The 14,373-nt window shown below is 42.7% G+C and overlaps 1 protein-coding gene across 2 annotated transcripts in view; it reads right to left on the reverse strand.

Moving 5' to 3' along the window:
* The window catches only part of LOC148024331 (uncharacterized), a 63,558-nt gene that overhangs the window by 33,867 nt on the left and 15,318 nt on the right, over nucleotides 1–14,373 (reverse strand). The window contains exon 2 of one of the 2 annotated variants that reach the window (XM_087693950.1): nucleotides 7,629–7,706. The exons of the other annotated variant lie outside the window; for it this stretch is intronic. Coding sequence (XP_087550076.1) covers nucleotides 7,629–7,706 — 78 coding nt within the window. The remainder of the gene's footprint in view (nucleotides 1–7,628; nucleotides 7,707–14,373) is intronic. 2 annotated transcript variants of the gene reach the window in all.

Below are 14,373 nucleotides of genomic sequence, written 5' to 3' on the forward strand. Positions count from 1 at the left end.
CTATGCATTGGTATTTTGTTCATGTAAACGTGCATCTATGCGCATTTATCCTTTTTTGGTCACCCTTGGAGTGGTTAACTTTGGATCTACCATACTCACAGCATTGCACATGGCAATCTCCAAAGGCAATTCCCTATGTTTGCATGCTGTCTTTACTTGTCTTGCTTGCTCTCCAACCGTCTTGTCTCTCTCCACATATTCTCCACATGATTTGCACACGCACATCCTTAGGTAATCCCTAAACACTTATCTTAGTAGTGTGTGGGATTGTTTTGCTTATTTTATGAAGGTAGCAGCGTTATCCATCCTTATTTCCCATACTTTGGGGCACAATGACAATGGGACAAATACTGATTTGAAACCCACACTAATGCTAAATCATGTGATAAATTAAAACCAAGCACTCAAAAAAATTAAAAATAAAAATAAAAAAGTCCATTGTTGATTCCATCCACCTTTGTAGAACTAGGTAGGCCCCTAGGCAGTTGACATGCAACCTTTGCCCAATGTCATGGCCTCTCTAGGGTGATTAGTTGGGCTCCCTTGGTAAGATAACCATCGCCTCTATAGTCTTGGTAAGTCATTGGGCAGTCGACGTGCACCCTTTGCCCGATGCCGTGGCTACTTTGGGATGGGACACCTTGGGATAAAAGAAAAAATACACAAAAGGTCTTATTTCTCATGGCTGAGTTTTGGGCCTTAGAGGGAATATTGAGATAAAATTGCATTAGCTTGACTTGAACTGCCCAAAACACACTTAATTAATGAGTAAACCTTATTTTGAAAAGAAATGTGATCCTGTCCCACATGTAAAACCCTAATTTGGGTGTCCCAAGCTTTCTATAAATAGACATGCAACCCACCACTCTCCCTTAATCTCGTTTTTGTAAGTTTCAAGCCCTCTAGCTTAGTTGCCTATACCCTGTTCCCAAAGGACATCTCATCCAAAGCTTCCCCTTGCTGTCTCCATTAGACTGGTGCCTATTCCCAATCTCCATTGCGTAGTTTACAACAATTTCTATTGTGTTTGCTGATCAACCACATTATCTACAACTTGCTAACTGCTGAACTACTACGTTTGTGATCTACGGCTACTGTACAAACTGTCACGCCATCATACCTACGTTTTTGCTACCATCAATCTACCACGTCATCATGCCCGCGTTTTTGCAGCCGTCAGTCTATAATGTCATCATCAGCTTGTTGCAGTTTTTCTCTCTCCTCAAGTATCTACGTTTTAAGTCTTTCTCTCTCCTCACTGTCTGTCTACATTAGATACAACCTCTTTCGCTGCGTTTATTGTTGCTCAACACACACAAGCTGCCTTACTGTGTTTCGAGATCCATTCGAAGTACGACACACTCTCCAACTCATAACCTCTACCTTGATCCCAGAGATACGAGAGTTTGAGGTTCAATACTCACTACATAGTGTATTTGCTACATTAGCATTTTATATTCAGTAGTCATTGACTTCATTAGTCATTGAGTTCACTATCTCTAAGTTACCCTAACCCCAATTGTGTTTTGTATTTATCAAGTTGTATTTTGTCGTACAATTGGTTTTGTGTTTTTTGCGTTCAACGCATTTCTTCACTCTCTACCATCAAAATACCTTTGCCCACTATATCATCAAAGAGAAGAAACTCCGAATGGTCTCAGTTGATGATTCCCCTTCTATGCAAGATCACAAACACAAGATGGAGGATATGAGGGATGAGCTTGCGTCCCTTGGCAAGACAATCTCATCGGAGGAGATGGCAATTATTCACCTTACTTAGTTGCCATCTCCCAAGTATGATGTCTTCTACACTAGCTCGCTTACCTCCTAGGTTTGGGAGACTCTTCTATGGGAAGGCTATCTCTCCTTGCTTTGGAGCACAAAGAGCAACTCAAGGAGATTAGTACTAGTGGATCCAACCTTACTAAGGCTTTATTACAAGTTTGAAAGGGAGCAACAAGAAGGACAATAAGATCAGGAACAAGAAGAAGTAGGTTCAACATTCAGAGTCTTCCTTAAGACTCACAAAAACCTAAATGCGCACACTATGGAACCCAAGAAGAAGTGCTAGAAGAAATACCCTCACCTTCATCCAAGAGCGAAGGATGGAGCTAAATCATCTCAACCCTCCTCTACTTCTACACTAGGTATCATTCGAGGCAATCTTTCATAGCGGCACCCATTCCCACTTATGCACCATATATTCCACAAGTTCTCTCCCATCTCCCACCATCTCCTCTGGCAATTCCCTCATACCCCCCCTCCGTTTCAAAGGGGGGTGATATTGGCAATGAGACTATGGATTTCTTGGCCCCTTGTGTTTCAGAGAGGGATTCTCAGGATCGTGAGGAGCTTCTTCATCGATGGACTTCATAAACTTTGCCAATTCCTCTACTACCCTTAGATCCCTTCCATCTTCTTTGGCCTTCAGCAACATCCAAGATTTTAGGGGTGTGACCAATCATGTGTGCCATGCTCAGTCACCTCTTGCCTCTAAACCTCAATTTGAGTCAGACGGGAACATTAGGAGCCCCGATACTTAGTCTCTCATGTGTTTTGACAAAGGAAGCAACTCTTTCTAAAGCATACATTACAGTGCATTTCTTTTCCAATAAGTCTCGGGTGTGTTCACACTGTCACTAGATAGTTTCCAAACCTTGCATTTCTTCTTTGGTGGTTGGAGGACTTGTTCATACTAGATAGGTAGCGATTTGATCATGCAGACTGCATTCAACATTTCTCATGGCATTTTCATTATTTTATGCTCCAAATGCAGGTCAGCCAACATTTTCACCCCCTATTTGACCAGGTCGGCCAGTTTTGGACAGTTTCTACTATTTATAGCAGGCTTAGTCAGTTGGTTGGTCATTCACAAGTTTATCCTTTGCACGTCTCAGCACACTCCAATCTATAGGGACTCTTCTCCATCTTTTGGTGCTGCCTTCCATCTCATCACTCTAATCCAGTGCCCTCATTGACACCTTGGGCTGCATGCAAGGACTGATCAGTCCTCTTTTGTACTCAGCTTTCATTCAATTCAGTGCAGATTTTTTCCTTCCATTCTCTTCTTTCATTGCAATCTTTCTCTTCCCTTCTCTCTCTATGTTCATGTTTTCTCTTCCTTTTTGCGCACTCTCACTGTATAAAATGCATTTCTCCCTTGCAAAAGATAAGTGCAAATACAATGAAGTACAAATGGTCAACAATGTAGCTAGAGATGAATGCAAATCAAATCAAATATACAAGGCCACTCAAGGTGGTCTAGAGAACGATGGAGGTAAGAAGCCATGGTGGAGTGTAACACCATCGAGGTTTGCCATCCCATAAAGTGAAAAACATGCTACAGCAACACCAAGTGTGAAGGAACTATTGCCAAAGCACCCATCAATGCCCAAAGTCCCCCCGAAGCTACTCCCAACAACCTCTAAAGAAATGAATGATGGATGACAAAAGCTTCATCATGGTGGCATACAAAAAAACACTCTATTTGTAGTCCTAGGAGAAGTCCAATGATCCATATCCCCTACGTAAGGCTCTGACTATGAAAAGAAATGCCTCCAACGCCGAATCCTCTCTGTTTGCAATACCCTAGAAATTTGTGCATTTGCCTTATAGATCCTCTACGGTCTCTAGATTGTTGAAGTCGCCTCCAACAATTCAAGAGTCCACCTCAAGCCAACCACCACCTCTAGCCAAAAAGTAGCCTATGCTCTAACCTTTGTCAATGCATAGTTATTGAGAACTCCAATGCAAGAGCCTCCAATATCTAATTTGACCCACAAGGCCTACCTTGTGACAATGGTCCTATTAGCAATCATATTTGTCATGCCTTGTCATCTCCTGCCTGTGAGCCTCATCCTGAGTCGGACAAGGACTTTTGGAGCTCTGACAAGTCTATCATGTGTTTTGATGGGGGAGGCTACTCATTCTAGAGTGGCTATCTCAGTGCATTTCTTTTGTTTGTCGGGTTCCAATGTGTTTTTCATGAGCAATTTCTGCATTTCCTACATTGTCCACATCTGTCAGACATTGTCCTTGCCAGTTGGATTTTTTGGTGGCCATCCGGTATTTTCTAGGCATTTACTATGCCACAACCAACATTAAATGCTAGTCGGCCAATAGTTATGACATTGTGAGATTTCACTAGGCCACATTAGGGATTTTGTGGCTATTTATAGCCATTCCCCACTTGGTAGTCATTCATATCATCATCTTTCTTCTTCCCTAGCAAGTGCACACTCCGACTCCGTCATCCTCTTCCATCTCTAGTGATGCTGTCATCATCAGCCTGATCGGGTGTCCTCATTAACGTTGTGGGCTGCATGCAAGGACTGATCAGTCCATCATCATTGTATCAACATTCTTCTTCAGTCAATGCAATATTCTTCCCTCATCTTCTACTTTCTCTCTATCTCTCTCTCTCTCTCTACTTCTACTTTCTCTCTATCTGCTACTAAGAGGATGTGGAGCCTCTACCAAATAAGAGAGGCCACTCTACTATCAAGGGCAAGCCACTAGGGTATGAAACTTGTCACCTCCTAGACTAGTTTTCCTTTTTTTAATTTCAAGGGGTGGGTGGGGTGGGGGTGGGGGTGGGGGTTAAGAAAGATGGGGGGCAAGAGGAGGGAGAGGAGGGAGAGGAGGGGGGTGGACATGGATCTAGGTGGTCAGAAGGTGCCGGATTAGCTACAAGAGATGGAAAGAGGGCGAGGGTGAGTTGGGGGTGGAGGTGGGGAAAGATGACACTCAAGATAAGGGGAGGCCTACCACTACAAGCAGGCACATAAATGAGATGTGCCCCTCCTAAATTCCCCACTCTCAATAGGGCTTGTTGGAGGGATGCCTAGTCGTTATCATGGTGGCAATGCTAGACTCTAGCGAATCTATCATCATTTAGCATAGGGTGGGACTCCATCTAGCAATTGGTCTCTTATTGAGCAGATTTTCGCCAAAATCAAGTAAATTAAGTGGGCTAGTGTTCAAAAGCATGGCATTTAAGACATAAACCAAGCTCTCGTGTGACTCTACAACTTGTTAGTTCTTCCTCAAAGCCGCTAACTTCATACTGTCTTTGCGCAAATGTCCTTACCATTATGATAGCACTGGGCCTTCAACGACTTCTTCCTGTCACCCCTCTCTAAAGCTACAAATGCCTCATCATGGCCACCATACCAATATGGAAGCCTCCCCTATAATCTCAATGACACCTCATGCTCAAGCAGCATCAAGGATATATGAGTGAAACTAACTGGTATCAATGATGTCTAGGCCTGTAATACATTGGCTACTCCATAAAATTATGGAGGAAGCTTTTAGAACATAATCCCCACAAGATGAGCCCCTGGAAGCACGGGCTGCATGTATCGAAGCCAATCTTGTACCTATGTTTCATGAAGCAAGGAAGACTGAACAGTATCTTTAGGCTCAAACTTCATCTACTAGAGTTGTCCATAGGGAGTAATTACATGCATGGTCGAGGGAGCCTCGTACATCATCAAAATCTAAAGCTATCTTGTAGGAGATCAATGCTAGTAGAACCTCTTTAGAGATACATCGAAGAAGAGCAGAATACACACGAGTATCATCATATCCCATGTAAGCACAATTTCCTTATGATTGATAGGGTCCCAATCATCTAGAAGAGGACTAGGAGGTTGAGGGCACTAGATAGCTCCTAAAACCACATACCATAATCACTTCTACACAAACCATGCTTTCATGACAACACTCCATGTGAGATATTTAGGGCCATGAAGTTTATCGTTGGTAGAGCAACAAGGGATGCCATTTAGAGAGGACATGACGAAAAGATTAAAAAAAGAAGAGAGATAGACAGAGAGTACAAGCAAACACAACAAGGACTTGAGATTGCACTAATCATAATTTCACATGCAATGGATAGAAAGTTGACACAAAATGACTACTACAAGAAAGTAAGATCTAATTAAACACGGCCAACATAGGATCAGAAAGGAAGATTACAGCCAAAAATCGCTGAGAAAAGCCTGAAAATATTGTCAGCCAGTCTACACAATGCAAAAAATAGGAAAACACAAGCAGCTGTAATAAAAACACAGGCAGTCCAAGCATTAAATGCAGCCGTACAAGATTAAATGAATGCAGAAAATTGAAACATAGGCTCTGTTCACAAAATGCAGGGTGAAGACGGCTGAAAACAGGCCAAGTTGCTCTAGATGGAGGTCACCTGGATAGGAGCTAGGAGTAGAATGCTGATCAGCAGCAAGACGGTGTGACAGCAGGAAGGTGGGAGGGTAGACTGTCCACAGCAGAAAACAGCACCCAAGGCCTGAGCATGGATGTTTGGTACCATTTCAACAATGGGTGCAAGGATGGAAGCGCAGAAGGCTGCTGCAAAAGATTGTGTGATACAAAAGAAAAGAGAAATAGAATAACATTGCAAAGAAAAACTCAGAAGAATGCTCCAGAAAGGAAATCCATTACCAAACATGAGACAGTCACATACAACAGTGAGTCACTGGCTATGTAAGCATTGACACCGGCTCCCTCTCTCCAATAGGACCTGCTCTAGAAGACAGCAAGTGAATGAGTCACTGAGGAGGAAGGAGCCCGAATAAATAGACATAAAACAATGGGAAAAATGCATCATCTCCACTAGAAATAAAATAATCATAAAATGCTGGTAGGCCATAAAATAATGCACCGACTCACTCGTGGCCTCACTAATCTGCTAAGCGTAAACAACCCTTTTCATTGAGAGCTATTCAATATGTCCTGCATTGCATCTGCAGAAGTGAGACAAACCAATGCAAAGGGTAGAGTGGAGCCAATCACAGAGTTGTGCCCTGAAAGGTGACCCACAACCTAAGCAAAGACTGTGACCTCCTCCAACTCCTTGATAGCCCACACTGTTTGGAGCCGTTCCTTAGAGATAACCACATGCAAGATGTTTGACTTGGATGAGGCATCGGACCAAAGGTTTCTATTGTGTGCACTTTTCCTAGGAGCTCCAAAGTGAGCTGCTGCCAGACCAAAAGATGGGGGAAAGGCTACTAAAAAGGGAGGGAGCAGCACGAACACCGCTGGCAACAAGGGAAGGAGGTGAGAGAGAGGAGTCATGCAGGCAGCCACACAAAAGCAGCCATAGGTGTAGTAGTAGAGGCAGCCATAGACAGCATCAAGTAGGGAAGGTGGCAGGTAGGGGATGCATGATAGGGGCAGGGGGGTGCAAAAATGCTGTGATGGCGGCAGTTGCAACTGCCTGAGGAGAACCCACATGTAAATATAAAGACTGCCAAACCTGCATCATTTTTACCCAAGGTTTTCTAATGTCTAGACCCAGACAAATTTGTAAGAAATTATGGAAGATGTGCATTCTAAAGCATTACACACATTTTATACACATGCATACGTTGTGTTCACTGATGTAGGGGCTTGTGGGCACAAGAATTCAACTTGGTCTGGGACGTGCTGATAGCAATTCAATATGAGTCCTGGAGTAAAAACAGTAAAGAGAAAATCACATGAAAAACTAGTTGAAAGTAACAAGAAGCATGCTTGTCTAATGGTATGAGGAAGTGAAAACCTCATTTTTTATGCATTAACTTTTACGTTAACTTTATTTTTGAGGCACTGCAGAATAAAAACACCTTCAAAAAGCAGAGAAATGATCCTGCAAGAGAGCCTGCAACTGCCAGTAGAGAAAGAAATCGGAAGTTAAATATAGCCTGCAAAAATAAAGCCAGAATGTTACACTGTGTATCATGTATATGTAGACATGATACTAAAGAGAGGGTGTATATACTATGAAATATATGAAATATGTTTCAAATTTGTTTTACACAACATTGAAATGATTAATTAACTTGCACACTTTCTGATGGATTTCAGTGATGTAAGACTCCTAAGGTCCATCATCCTTACCTGAAACTCCTACCTGGGTGATGCATCAGTGGCATCGTAAGTAGGTGTAGCGCTGCTTGATTAATGGGGACACTTTCTGATGGGTCTCTGATTTGTATCTAAAGCTCCTACCACGATCATGCATCAGCTGCATTGTAAGTGTGCTATGAAATCCATAAAACAGGAGAAACATGATATGGTGTGTGATGGGAATATTATTGACAAACAGCATGCAATATGATCGTATACAAACAATGCCTGTTTCTGTGCAATATCTTTGTCAACCTGCTTAAAGATGACTCCACCTGTCACAGGTTAACAATTGGTACAGCTGCAATCCATAAAATCAATGTACACCTTAGAAATATCACCACTTTGAATGCTAGGAGTCCCTTTGATAAGTTGTGCCTATGGAGCAGAGTTGAACCTCGTCTGCTCAGCTGAGCTGCCCTCACTGCTGCCAGCCTCATCCAGCCTCCCTCACACTTAGCCTTATCAGCACACTGCCCATCTGGCGCAGCCCTTCCCCTTTCACCCAGCATGCAGCTGTAGATAGTGGAGGGAAACCCTGCTTCACCCCAATGGTGCTCATTACTGTGTCAAATAGGCCTCTCACTGCTCATACTCAGCCCATCACAGACTTGTAAAATACATGGAACCCCCACTACAGCTCATTTGGGACTATAAGACCTTGTTATCTCTTCATCCGTCTGACTCATGGTGAAATGTCAAATGTTTTCTTTTAAGTCCACAAAACAGGAATAGATGTTCTTCCCGTGTGCCCCACCCTCTTCTATGATGACTCTATGTGTAAGCACATGCCCCAAGTTCGTGTAGCCCCTCTTGCACCAAGGCTCAATGTCTATGCCTCTGCCCAAACAAAGACTAAACCCATGCTCAAGAACAGACTTGTAAAATTCGGCTATGGTAGTGTCCAATCATGATAATCTTATAGTTGCTAGCAATCGTGTGGTTTTCGTTTGTGAAGAGTTCTCAACTCTCAATTTCTGAAAAGTTTCAGAGTCTACAACTTGTGATTAATTGCAGGAAGGGTTCTCAAATTATCTACTCCATAAATTAGCTGCTAAGTTGTCCCAAATGTGGAGTAATTGTGCAAGAGAAGAGAAATGAAGTACAAAATTACACATTCACAATGATGATCAATGAATGCACTCAACTAAACATCATAATAATCCACACTAACATGCTAAAATCCACAATGTCTTTGAATAGAAAACTGTAGAGCTATGCTGAGTGCCCTAAGAAACCATAGCCTCATATAATCAAATGATGATCGATGAATGTATTCAATAGAGTGAATCGAATCACAATGAAAGAATAATGATCATAATAATCCACATAGATGTGCTAAAATGCACAAAATGCCCTAAGAAAACCCTAGAACTATGCTAAGTGTACGAAGAAACCCTAGCCTTGGTGTACAAACGGTCTTAAGACGAAGGTGAGGGTATTTCTTCCAACCAACACTTCTCCTCAAGATGGGTACCCTTCCCACTATCCACAGTGGGGGCATTTAGGCTTCCCCTATGAATCTGTGTCAGAGCCCGAAGAAGTCTTTGGCGCTTAGCCTGTTTCTTCTTCCTATTCTTGGCCTTCTTATTGCCACCTCCCGAACTTACGGTAAAAGTTTTTGTGGATACAGATCCACTAGCTCCAATCTCCTTGAGTCGCTCTTCATGTTCCTAAACAAGCGGAGCAAGCTCCTCCCACAAAATGGTGTCCCAAAATCTGGAGATTGGTGTAGAAGATATCAAACTTGGGAGATGGGAGGTAATGAGAATCATCACCATATCTTGGGATGATGTCATCCTACGGAGGGATGCAAGCTCATCCCACAAGTCCTCCACCTTGTTAATGTGATCCTTCATGGAAGAAGAGTCATCAATGGAAAGCATTCATAGCTTCTTTTCTATGGTAATACGGTAGGCAAAGGTCTTCAGCTAGTGGAGAGAAGAGGGCTTTGTCCAAACTTCCACAATAGTCCAAAGTTTGCACACATACACAAGGACAAAATGTGAGAGTGCACAATAGAAGAGAAATATGAACACAAAGACAAGCAGACGGAGAAGAGAGAGAGAAAGCAAAAGATGAGGAAAGAATACGACACTAACTGAAGAATAATGCTTATACAATGATAATGGACTAATTAGTCCCTACATGCAGCCCAAAGCGTCAATGAGGGCACCAGATCAGGCTGATGACAATGGCAGCACCAAGCATGGAGAGTTGGAGTGTCCGAGTGTGCACCTGCAAAGAGGAAGATTGAAGATTGAAGTGTGTGTATCTACCAAGTGGGGGGCTGGCTGTATATAGCCATAAATGACCAAATCTGGCTGACCAGCAATAAATGCTGGTCACAAAGAAAGAAATGCCAACAAAAATAGGGGACACCTCAAAAAAATCCCAGATGACAAAAACAATGTCTCGCAAGTGTAGGCAAACTATGAAATGCAGTAACTGGCCTAGGAATGCACACAAATAAAGAAAATACACCTAAACTGCCAAAGCTCCTATGTCTCCCCGTCAGACTTTGACAAGAGCTCACAACCAGGAGATGACAGAATGACGTAACTAACACAGGCAAGCTAACCCCCCCCAGATCCTAGGAGTGTCTAAAGACCCAACAACCTCATGTGATGAAACATAGAAGCCTTGGGTAAAGGCTTCGTGAAGAGATCTACTGCATTGTCCTCCGTGGGACAGTAGGCCACTGCCAACTCGGAATCCATGATCCGCTCTCGAACATAGTGGTACTAAACCTTGATGTGCTTCATGCGAGCATGAAACACGAAGGCTCTTGGTCGAAGCTGGAGCACTCTGGTTGTCCACACGCAGCTCCATAGGTCTTGGCTAAGGAAAGCCAAGCTCTGCCAACATGTGGCAAAGCCAAACCGCCTCCGTAGCTATAGAACATAAGGCAGAATACTCTGCCTCTATAGAAGAAAGGGCCACAATAGGCTGCTTCTTGTTGCTCCACAAGATAACTATTGAGCCAAGGGAGAAGGCATAACCTGTAGTAGACCTCTGTGAATCCACATCACCTACCCAATCAAAATCACTCCAACCAGAGAGAGTAACCCTCTCTCCATATAGGATCCATTAGGATTAAGTCCCCTGTAAATAACGAAGAATGTGCAAGGCTACACTCCAATGCTCCTAAGTGGAAGTCTTCATGAAGAAAGACAATAGAGCCACAACAAAAGAAATATCTAGCTGAGTGTGAATAAGCTACAAGACACCTATAATGAGTGGCATCTATAAGGGGAACACCAGTTGCCAAAAGCTTGGACTTTGGGTCCATGGGGCATGAAATAGGCTGACAATGGGCCATACCAAACTCTGAGAGAAGCTGGGAAATATACCTGTATTGTGAAACAAAAATGCCCTATGCCATCTAACAAATCTCCAATCCAAGGAAAAAGTGAAGGATCCCTAGATCTGTCATGTCAAACTCCTATCACAAAATCTCCGAAGTATGATCAACCTCCTAAGTATGGCTCCCTCCAATGATAAGATCATCCACATACAAGATGAGCAAAACATACCTATCACCCTCAACCTAGAAGTATAGGTTGAGCTCATGAGTTGATCGATGGAAGCCTCTAAAGAAAGAAGCAATTGATCCTCTTATACCAAGCTCTGGGAGCTTGCTTCGAGCCATAGAGGGCCTTCCGCAATCTGTAGACATGGTCCTCCTTCCCCTGCACAAGAAAATCAGGAGGCTGGGAAACATAAATCTCCTCCTCAAGGACACCATTCAAGAAGGCACACTTTACGTTCATCTGATAAACAGGTCAGCACTAGTGGGCTACAAGGGCCAAAATAGCCCGAATAGTAGACATAAACTATTCCATTGAGCCTATAAGTGAGCCGATCTACGTGGACCTATAAGGGAAGCAAGAAAGTGAGAAACACTCGAATCTTGCATGAGCTGCTAGTACCAACGAGGAATCCAAATAAGCTCATCCTACTGCAAGGGAGACTGTCTAGCCTCCGATTCTTGCAATGCTCTTGTCTAGAGTAGTGACTCCCCCTCACCAAGGGAAGGTATAACCTCCTCATCTGAAGAAGGCTCCCCTTCTGGTGGCTAAGTATCCCTAGAAGACTCCGGAGGGGAGGCAAAAGGGATGGAAGTATGTGACGAAGTAGAAGAAGTAGTTGCATCCGTTAAAGGTGGTAGGGAAGTCGAAGTAGAGAATGAAGAACAAGGAGGGGGAGAAGCCAAAGACAAAGAAGGGGTGCGAAGAGGCAACCTAGAGGGAAGAAGCGGAACTGAGGCTGGGGAAGGTTCAGTCGAGGACAAAGAATCACCTGCAATAGACCCATCAATAGGATACTCGGAGATTGAAGCCTCAAGATCACATCCCTACAAGGTTGAGCTAAAAATGTATTAGCTTGACTTAAGCAACCCCAAAACCTAGTTAACTAATGAAGAAAACCTCTTATTTTAAAAAGAAACGTAATCCTAGAGAGATATTGTGTCCCACATGCAAAAATCTAATTTGGGTGCCCCAAACTTTCTATAAATATGCATGCAGCCCACCACTCTCCCTCAATCTCCTTTTTGCAGGTTTCAGGAGCCACAACTCTACTACCTACACCCCATTCACGGAGCACATCATGGTCAAAGTTTCCACCAGCCACCTACTACCATCTAGCATCTGGTTCCAGCCTTATTCACACGTTTTGTTACTGTTGTAGGCCTGTGGAGTTGTCACCTACAGCTGGGTGCTATCGTCCACAGTTGGATGATGTCGACACCTGTTGTCTACTATTGCCAGGATTTTCTCTCTTTTCATCTTTTCATCTTTTCTCGTTCCAGATGAGAAACACACCATCATTGTATGTATTCCTTTGGTCTCATAGGCCACATTGGCCTTTTAGAGACGTTAATATACTCTCCATAGTTACCAGGAACCAGGAACGGGAACGGGAACGAGACCCCCTGGAATGGGGGGAACGCCCAAAGTGAGGGAACGGGAACGGTATATATATATATATATATATATATATATATATATATATATATATATATATATATATATATATATATATATATATATATATATATATATATATAGAGAGAGAGAGAGAGAGAGAGAGAGAGAGAGTCAACACTTGTCTTAGAATCTAGAGAGAGAGATCATATCAACCATAATTCATGAAATTAGACTCTAGAGACATAATAATCAAGTTTCAACAATAATAAAGATTCAAACATTGTAACCAGCAATGAATTGTCGCATTCATAATTCAACATTGTAATCAACAATGTTGCATAAGTCCAAATGGCAACAAGTGTGCATTGCAAAAACACAAAATATGCATTAAACAGTAAACTTTAAAGCCTAAATAGTAAAGATCCAAGTTACAAGAGCTCCAATTTCCAAGTCAATACTTTAAAGTTCCAAAAGGCTAGCTACTAAGTGCTCTGATTCATGGAAGATGGCTCCACTGTGCCTGAATGCTCATCCTGATGAACAACATCCTGCCCATCATCATCATCGTCATCTTTTTCCCAACATATAAAAGAATCAGCCTTTGCAACTAATGTACGAGCTAGCAAGCAAAGATTGGAGCTCACATAAACTAGGTCATTCATCTTCATTGTACCAAGACGATTTCTCTTCTTTGAGTGAATGTGATTGAATGAGCTCCATAGTTGCTCTAAACAAGAAGAGCTAATTGTTTGGCTAAGAATACGAATAGCCAAACTTTGCAACTCTGGAGCTTCTGCCCCGTAGTCCTCCCACCATAAAGCAGCCCTAACATTTGTCATGTCCTCTAGTGCATCCTCTGTACCAAACATCCCTAATGTTTGCCGATATACAGAGAGCTGATTTTTAATTTTGCGTTGCATTTCACGGCTAGGATAAAGCCTTGCAAGCAATGTGTTCCAAGCCTTGACCACCTCAAGGTCTCTTTCTTGCATCTTTCCTTGAAACTCAGGATCAAGCACATATGCTGCAGCATGCATAGGAGAGTCATACTCATTCCATCCACTGATGCATAACTCCTTGATCTGCTCATACCTATCTGCATTTGGTTCCAAACTCTCCAACCTCTCAATCATGCGATCCATACCTTCATAGATCTTCCCAATGCATGGATCCATGCCATCGGCAAGCCTCAACATGTGCATAATAGGATCAACCATTTGGTTGGTGCGATTAACCTCATCCCAAAAATCTCTATCATAAACATATGCATTACATAACAGAGCAGTAGCAGTGGCAACCCCAGTCCAATTTTCATACTCATCACTAGCAAATAGCTCCCTAATTGCACCTTTGCAATAGTGCAATCGACCAAGCATAAGAAAGTTATATGCAAATCGTGTATCCGAGTATTTAAGAAGTTCTTTGTCACTTCTCTTACGAAACTCAGCATGCAAGTACTGATGATTACATATAAATGTGATAATCTTGTTGCCTTTCGCAACAAGAGATGCAATCCATGGCAAGTCCCCAA

The sequence above is a fragment of the Lygodium microphyllum genome, chromosome 15 (assembly GCF_053477565.2).
Source record: "Lygodium microphyllum isolate KBCC chromosome 15, Lygodium_microphyllum_v1.1.10, whole genome shotgun sequence".
NCBI classification, from domain to species: Eukaryota; Viridiplantae; Streptophyta; class Polypodiopsida; order Schizaeales; family Lygodiaceae; genus Lygodium; species Lygodium microphyllum.